The sequence below is a fragment of the Trypanosoma theileri genome (genome assembly GCF_002087225.1).
Source record: "Trypanosoma theileri isolate Edinburgh chromosome Unknown TM35_Tth_44_V1, whole genome shotgun sequence".
NCBI lineage: Eukaryota > Euglenozoa > Kinetoplastea > Trypanosomatida > Trypanosomatidae > Trypanosoma > Trypanosoma theileri.
In genome coordinates this window covers 115,642-123,756 of record NW_021639886.1, presented here as the reverse complement: position 1 = coordinate 123,756, position 8,115 = coordinate 115,642, and the positions used below count along the sequence as shown (strand labels likewise).

Below are 8,115 nucleotides of genomic sequence, written 5' to 3'. Positions count from 1 at the left end.
CCCATCAAAAAAAGGAACAAAAAGAGTAAAATAAACAAATAAATAAATAAAAAGGCACCAACTGTAATAGGATTCACATGTCGGTTGTTCCATTCAAGAGAGTTAATTCTCAAACTACCATTCATTCATAAAATATACGAAACGGCGCTCCATCAATTCTGACATGGCGACAAACAACCAAATTATCCTGTTTTGAACTCTGATTTCACTTTATTATTGCTTCCTCTGTTTTCTCTTTCTGTTCCTTTCATTCTTTTCACATTTGTCCCAGTTCTTTTTTTTTTTTTGTATTACTTCAACGAAGTACCATTGTCAACCAATTCAAGTGGTTTCTCAGGGATGAGCTATCAGGAGTTCCCTTTGATCTTATAAACATCGATACCCCCACATTGTTGTTGCACTATTCGCTATTCTAGTACTCTTCACGACATATGCAGCGATGAGGGTGGTATGAACCCTAACAGTACTCTTTGCGGTCGCTGAAATCAATGCATTTATACTGTGGTCTACACAAACCTAACATTAGTAGCACAACTGCGCCATACTTCCAGTGAAGGAGAAATCAAAGAGATAACAGAAACACTTGCATGACATTCTCCTATGACAGAAGATGTCTCTGTGAAATTTTCTTTCTTTCTTTCTTTCTTTCTTTCTCTCCCCTTTTCAGAGACGCAAACACTGAATTGAGTGTATATGTCTGTGACTGAAAGAATAAGGGTAAGAAAATTTTCACCCCATTGTATACACTCTTATTATACTGAGCTGTTTTATTACAATTCGGCATTAAACTCGTCTTCAGAGGATTCAACGTCTGACTCTGCCGGACGTGAGATGTGCACTGTGCGCAGCATATCCCGCTCCACCTCTGTTGACTCTTCTGTGATGGACTGCAGGCGACGAAACGGCCCAACCCGATCATCATTGCCCCACATTCTACTGTTATTACCACTATTATTATTATTATTATTATTATTATTATTATTATTATTATTTTGATCTCCATACGAGTAAGCTTCAGATCGCTTTCGACGTCTTGAGATCTCACGTGAGGCAGCTGTTTTTCCTTCCCGGCGTTTTAATGAATTTTGAATGAATTGCATCAAACGTTCTGCATCTACCGTCTGTGGCGATGTTGGGGTAAGTACCGCCTTTACCTGCTGTTGGCCATTAGAAGAGGGAACCCCTGTTAACGCGGTTGACACTCCCGCCGTTGTCGTTGTACTAGGAGAAGGAAGAAGAAGAAGAACGAAGTGATGCATATGAAGCAAGGCATCACGGTAACCATTATCATATGCATGTAGAGCTTCGCGATACAACTCTGTCACGCCTTTGGCTGCACCCGAGAAACGCATTCGTACGGTATCACGACCGTTTCGTGGATCCATGGACATTTCTATATATACTACGAATATAGAAATACTCTACTCATATATTTAGATAGAGAGATACATGGATAAAGAGAAAATAAACATGAAACCAAAGCAAAAAAAAATAAAAATATACGATAGTAGAAGGGAACATAGACAATAACCAGAAAAAAAAAAAAACGACTGCTTGCTTTAACAAGCGCACACCCAGATAAAGTGAGCAAAAATTATGGTTAACTATTTTTTTTCTTTTCCTCTAATACCCGTTAATATTATAAAGTACAACCATAGTAAATGTTTTACATATTGGAGTGTGACCACCGCATACGTCGGGGAACCTCTGTCTTTGACCAGCACGACACGCCCACAACACCTGCAGGAAGTTTAGTCCTCCTGTCGCCAATAAGTTGATAACGAATAACTTCACCTTGCAATGTGTACAATTCGCCACCCAGGGCCAGCAAGAACGCATGGGGGGCACATGTATCCCAAGTTTTAATGGAGTTCGCTGGTGAAAGGAAAACATCACAGCTCGTCCTTTGAGATGAACCACTAATCATTGAAGAGAAAATTAGCATTAGTTTATTTCCCGCCCCTCGTGCCCCATGCTTTTCAAAAGGTTGAAGTTTGCATAATAATTGAGTGAAAACGGAATCACGGGTGGTATTGGAACACACCACACGCAGTGTACTCCATGTCGTCACCGGACGTGGTGCGGAAACAAGGGGCGAAACACGTTTACCCTCATGTACAATAAAAGGCTTTTCTGTACTTCTATTCCATACATAGGAGAGACTCCTGCTACTACTATAGCCTTCCCTTAACTGCTCCGCATTACAGTGAAAGACGCGGTTAACGACGGCGGCAATAGGTACACCATCTAGTGTGATGCCTACCAGCGTGAGGGGCACTTCCCAGCATCCCTCAACAAAACAGTTAGTACCATCAATGGGATCAATGAACACTCCCACTCTGCGGCGCAGTTCCTCACTTGTTTTGGCTGTTACTATCCGTGAGCTCAGTGGGACATGTGCTTCCAGTTCCGCCTGTTGTGGAATAGCTTCATGTGTGTTGTAGTGTGTGGCGATACATTGTGCGGCGCCCATGCGTGTGTGTTGAGCCGCCGTGGAGCCCTCCTCTTCGCCGACGAGTGTGAACGGCACTGTGGGAAAGGCCGTGCGGAGGACACACTCGAGCACTGCCTGCGTCACAACATCAGCGGTGGTGACGAGATCCTTCGCGGCGTTGCCCTTCTTATTGTGTAGATGTTCCTTCACTTCCACCTGCACGGCATCCCGCAGTTTGGCGAGCAGCGCACGGCGTGTCCCTGCGTCGTACTGCACGATACTCATTTCCGCAATTTGTGGGTTTGTGTCTGTTTGGAGTTGATCCAACTGCAGTAGTTGCAGTGCAATGTAGCGCTGCGCCGCCAGGGCCCCACGCACACATACCATCAGCACATCAAGAAGATTTACACTGGTCATTGCCTAAGGTAATGAAAATATAAGGGTATAAGCGTTCCTTGTATACATGGTTTTCATAACACCCAGAAAAGAACGAGATATCGTATATATTAATAGAGAAACAAAGAGAAAGAATAAAAAAATCATGCCATATTTTAGATAAAGAAGGCACAACATGCAAAGAGGCAAACAAAAGAAAAAAAAACGAATAACCATGCAAAATTTTCACAAAACCCAACAAGAATAGTGTAACTTACCCACATGGAGTACAACACACACACAAAGAAAAAAAAAAAAAAAACATAAAAAAAAAACAAGATAGAAACACACAGATCACGTCACATAATTAGGAACCATATTAAAACACATAGAATCTTTTCAAAAGTGAGAATATATATGAAGTAAATACTGAAAAAGTTCAGCATATCCCTCACAAGGGCAAAGAGAGGGATGTATACAAGGGTATGCAGTGACCCATACACACGCTCACAGCAGAGCAACAATAGCAACCGGTTACAATTACATAGAAATACCAAAGATATCATAATACTCACAGGATAAAAATTAGTTAAGACTTTTAACAGAGAAATTTGATTTGATTCGGCTTTGGCAAAAACCGCATTTTGGGTCTGTACGTTGTACCATTCCCAAACCTATCCATTAGAACTGCATACTCGTCTTCTTGCAAATGATGTATCACAACGGCCTTTGGGCCTACAATGGCTGCTACACTACTATTATAAACATCTTGGAATCGACACCCCACATCAGCTACTAGTATCAAAGGAGTGTATGGAGATTCAACTTGCAGCACACGGCCCACCATGACATCTTCATGATCCATACTGAGTGCTAGAAATCCCCTTTCTCGCTTCTTCTTGTATGGGAGATGTACTAAACGCTTCAATGGCTCGTAAGAGACAAAGTGTTCAGCAACATCCCTTGAGAGGGTGTAACACCACCCAGCAGCAATACGATATCTCACACTCGTATTACCTCGTTGAAGTTCAAGCGGAATGGTGACACCCCAATATATTCCTTTTCGTGGTAATAAACGTAAATCCGATAAAAACTGCGGCACACGCATGAAGATGTCATCATCACCCTTTGTAATGTACATGATTCTCGGAAACAAGCGCAGTGCCAATTCAAACCAGAGGAATGTTTTGCGGCTCATACCAATCTGAACCTCGTTACCCCAACTATAGCTGCTGTACTCCAGATTTTTTCTGTTCGGACGTCCCTCATTCATCGGCAGTGTAATGACATCATGCCACAGAGTAGCCTCCTCCAGTAGTGCAGCAGAATAATTGTAGCCCTGTGATGGGTGCCGTGCAAGTACATACAACACCAACATGGCACCAGTGAAGTCATTCGCCCTCCGTGCAACACCGGGGAACTGCCAGCACGTAGTCCGCTGCAGATCACGGCGTCTCCGCCTCGAATCAATATCCACAGATGGGATGCCAAACACAATGAGGTAGTCACGCTCCCTCCATGTCTGCATGGTACTGTGTGGGATGTAGCGCAGAGACTCCTTCATCATTGTGGTGTCTGGACTATCAGTATTCCTGCTGCTGGTGTTTTTGGCCAATGGTATATTAGGGTGGGTCTCACTCGATTTGGCCACAGAATCAAAGTCTAGGCAGTAATCAGCAGCAAACACTACCACCAACAAAAACAACAGGAGTGTACCGTAAATGACGCTTCTCCGTGGTATCTTGTGTGCCATGTTCACTCCGTGTCACTACAAGTGAGGGGTGAAGAGAGAGGGATGAGGATGTATACAAGGGATACAATGACCCATACACACACGAACACAAAACAGAGCAACAATAGTAACAGGTGACAATATGGTGGGAAAAGCAAAGATACCAAAATATTCAGAAGCTAATAGTATGTTAGGATTCTTAACAGAGGAATTTGATAACCCTCCGCTTCGGTAAGATTCGTACCCTAGGTCTGTACGTCGTACCATTCCCAAACCTATCCATCAGCATAGCATACTCACCCTCTTGTAAATGGTGAATAAAAACTGATTTTGGGTTTACTGTGAACTCTCCAGCGCCATTATAGATATTTTGGAATCGACATGGTAACTCATTCACATATATTAATGGAGTGTAACGAGACTCAACAAACAATACACGCGCCACCATAACATCCTCCGCATCCATATTGAGTGACACAAATTCCTCTTCGCGTTCTTTGCTGTATGAGAGATGCACTAAACGTTTCAATGGCTCGTAAGAGACAAAGTGTTCAGCAACATCCCTTGAGAGGGTGTAACAGGCACCAGCAGCATAGCGAAATCTTAACTCTGTATTTCCTTTGGTAACTCGAGCAGGAATAGGGACACCCCAATATATTCCTTTGAGAGGCAGTAAACGTAAATCCGATAAAAACTGTGGGACGCGCAAGAACATGTCATCATCACCCTTTGCAATATAACTTGTATTTAACGACAAGCGAATAGACAGATCAAACCACAGGAATGTTTTGCGGCTCATGGTGATCTCAGCAGCAATACCCCAATGACCTTTTCCGGCCACTGTTTTATTTGTACTTGGTAGGACATCATTCATCGGCAGTGTAATGATATCATGCCACAGAGCAGCCTCCTTCAGTAGTGCAGCAGAATATTCATATCCCTGTGATGGGTGCCGTGCAAGTACATACAACACCAACATGGCACCAGTGAAGTTATTCGCCCTCCGTGCAACACCGGGGAACTGCCAGCACGTATTCCGCTGCAGATCACGGCGTCTCCGCCTCGAATCAATATCCACAGATGGGATGCCAAACACAATGAGGTAGTCCCTCTCCCTCCATGTCTGTATGGTGCTGTGTGGGATGTAGCGCAGAGACTCCTTCATCATTGTGGCGTCTGGACTATCAGTATTCCTGCTGCTGGTGTTTTTGGCCAATGGTGTATTGGAGTGGGACTCACTCGATTGGAATACCATATCAGCGTCCAGGTAGTAATGACCAATGAACACCACCACTAACAAAAACAACAGGAGTGTACCGTAAATGACGCTTCTCCGTGGTGCCTTGCGTGCCATGTTCACTCCATGTCACTACAGGTGAGAGGTGAAGAGAGAGGGATGAGGATGTATACAAGGGGTGCAGTGACCCATACACATGCACAAACACGGGAGAGAAACAACAGTAACAGCTTACAATTACGTATAAAAACAAAGATATCAGAATATTCACGAAACAAAAAGATTGTTAGGACACTTAACAATGAAAACTAATTTACCCCCCCCCCATTGTCCAAAATTGCATTATGGGACTATACGTTGTACCATTCCCAAACCTATCCATTAGAATTGCATACTCGTCTTCTTGCAAATTATGAATGACAACAGACATTGGGTTTACCTTGAATTGGATACTACCCTTCTCAATATGTTCAAACCGACAAATATCATCGGCCACAAATACCAAAGGAGTGTATGGAGATTCAACTTGCAGCACACGGCCCACCATGACATCTTCATGATCCATACCAAGTGATAGAAATTCCTCTTCACGCTCCTTCTTGTATGGGAGATGTACTAAACGCTTCAACGGCTCGTAAGAGACAAAATGTTCAGCAACATCCCTAGAAAGGGTGTAACACATTCCCCCAACAAAATGAAAACTCACGTTTTTATTTTCTCGATGACGCAAAACACTAAATTGCATTCCCCAATATATTCCTTTTCGTGGTAATAAACGTAAATCAGATAAAAACTGCGGCACACGCAAGAAGATGTCATCATCACCCTTTGTAATGTAGCTCACATTCGGGAATACTTGTAGTGCTAGATCAAACCACAGGAATGTTTTGCGGCTCATACCAATCTGAACCTCGTTACCCCAACCAAAGCTGCTATGCTCCAGATTTTTTCTGTTCGGACGTCCCTCATTCATCGGCAGTGTAATGATATCATGATACTCATCAGCCTCCTTCTCTAGTGCAGCAGAATAGTTGTAGCCGTGGGATGGGTGCCGTGCAAGTACATACAACACCAACATGGCCCCAGTGAAGTCATTCGCCCTCCGTGCAACACCGGGGAACTGCCAGCACGTAGTCCGCTGCAGATAACGGCGTCTCCGCCTTGAATCAATATCCACAGATGGGATGCCAAACACAATGAGGTAGTCACGCTCCTTCCATGTCTGCAGTGTACTGTGTGGGATGTAGCGCAGAGACTCCTTCATCATTGTGGTGTCTGGACTATCAGTACTCATGCTGCTGGTGTTTTTGGAGAATAGTGTATTGGAGTGGGACTCACTCGATTGGACTACCATATCAGTGTCCAGGTAATAATGACCAATGAACACTACCACCAACAAAAACAACAGGAGTGTACCGTAAATGACGGTTCTCCGTGGTGCCTTGCGCGCCATGTTCACTCTGTGTCACTACGGGTGAGGGGTGAAGAGAGAGGGATGAGGTTCTGTAGAAGGGGTGTGCACACAGTAGAGGCACATGTAATGACTGCACAGTGCTCAGAGAGTGAGTTGCTGTGCAGTACCGTTGCAGGTATGATGGTAGACACTCCAGGGTTGCAGTGATAACACAGCAAAGAGATGGATGTATACAAGGGACGCAGTGACCCATAAACACACACACACAAAGCAAAAAAAGCAACAACAACAACAACAGCTTACAATTAGGTAGAAAATGCAAATATATCAAAATAATTACAAACGAAAAAGTATGTTAGCACTCTTAACAAAGAAATTTGATTTGATTCGGCTTTGGACAAAATCGCAATCTAGGCCTGTACGTTGTACCATTCCCGAACCTATCCATTAGAATTACATAGTCGTCTTCTTGCAAATTATGAATGACAACAGACTTTGGGTTTATCTTGAATTGGATACTACCGTTAAGAATATGTTCAAACCGACAAGTCAAATCAGAAACAAATACCAAAGGAGTGTATGGAGATTCAACTTGCAGCACACGGCCCACCATGACATCTTCATGATCCATACCAAGTGATAGGAATTCCTCTTCACGCTCCTTCTTGTATGGGAGATGTACTAAACGCTTCAATGGCTCGTAAGAGACAAAGTGTTTAGCAACATCCCTGGACAGGGTGTAACACATTCCAGCAGCGAAGCGAAAACTCACATTTTTATTCCCTCGACGAACAGGAACACCCATTGAAATACCCCAATATATTCCTTTTCGTGGTAATAAACGTAAATCAGATAAAAACTGCGGCACACGCAAGAAGATGTCATCATCACCCTTTGTAATGTAGCTCACATTCGGGAATACT

At 43.5% G+C, this 8,115-nt stretch overlaps 7 protein-coding genes across 7 annotated transcripts; all 7 read right to left on the bottom strand.

Annotated features, from left to right (window-relative positions):
- Positions 1-770: 770 nt before the first annotated feature.
- On the bottom strand, positions 771-1,391 carry TM35_000441450 (uncharacterized protein; the record flags this gene model as incomplete). The annotated part of the gene is made up of 1 exon (XM_029030154.1): positions 771-1,391. The coding sequence occupies one exon, from the start codon at positions 1,389-1,391 to the stop codon at positions 771-773; it is 621 nt and encodes a 206-aa protein (XP_028878555.1).
- A 275-nt stretch (positions 1,392-1,666) lies between these two features.
- TM35_000441440 (putative inositol polyphosphate 1-phosphatase) lies at positions 1,667-2,851 on the bottom strand (the record flags this gene model as incomplete). The annotated part of the gene is made up of 1 exon (XM_029030153.1): positions 1,667-2,851. One exon carries the CDS (start codon positions 2,849-2,851, stop codon positions 1,667-1,669), a length of 1,185 nt encoding a protein of 394 aa, XP_028878554.1.
- Positions 2,852-3,407: 556 nt separating this feature from the next.
- Positions 3,408-4,562, bottom strand: TM35_000441430 (UDP-Gal or UDP-GlcNAc-dependent glycosyltransferase; the record flags this gene model as incomplete). The annotated part of the gene is made up of 1 exon (XM_029030152.1): positions 3,408-4,562. The coding sequence occupies one exon, from the start codon at positions 4,560-4,562 to the stop codon at positions 3,408-3,410; it is 1,155 nt and encodes a 384-aa protein (XP_028878553.1).
- A 178-nt stretch (positions 4,563-4,740) lies between these two features.
- Positions 4,741-5,895, bottom strand: TM35_000441420 (UDP-Gal or UDP-GlcNAc-dependent glycosyltransferase; the record flags this gene model as incomplete). The annotated part of the gene is made up of 1 exon (XM_029030151.1): positions 4,741-5,895. One exon carries the CDS (start codon positions 5,893-5,895, stop codon positions 4,741-4,743), a length of 1,155 nt encoding a protein of 384 aa, XP_028878552.1.
- A 196-nt stretch (positions 5,896-6,091) lies between these two features.
- Positions 6,092-7,132, bottom strand: TM35_000441410 (putative UDP-Gal or UDP-GlcNAc-dependent glycosyltransferase; the record flags this gene model as incomplete). Its single annotated transcript, XM_029030150.1, has 1 exon — positions 6,092-7,132. The coding sequence occupies one exon, from the start codon at positions 7,130-7,132 to the stop codon at positions 6,092-6,094; it is 1,041 nt and encodes a 346-aa protein (XP_028878551.1).
- Position 7,133: 1 nt separating this feature from the next.
- TM35_000441400 (uncharacterized protein) lies at positions 7,134-7,445 on the bottom strand (the record flags this gene model as incomplete). The annotated part of the gene is made up of 1 exon (XM_029030149.1): positions 7,134-7,445. One exon carries the CDS (start codon positions 7,443-7,445, stop codon positions 7,134-7,136), a length of 312 nt encoding a protein of 103 aa, XP_028878550.1.
- Positions 7,446-7,556: 111 nt separating this feature from the next.
- On the bottom strand, positions 7,557-7,997 carry TM35_000441390 (putative UDP-Gal or UDP-GlcNAc-dependent glycosyltransferase; the record flags this gene model as incomplete). The annotated part of the gene is made up of 1 exon (XM_029030148.1): positions 7,557-7,997. One exon carries the CDS (start codon positions 7,995-7,997, stop codon positions 7,557-7,559), a length of 441 nt encoding a protein of 146 aa, XP_028878549.1.
- Positions 7,998-8,115: the final 118 nt, after the last annotated feature.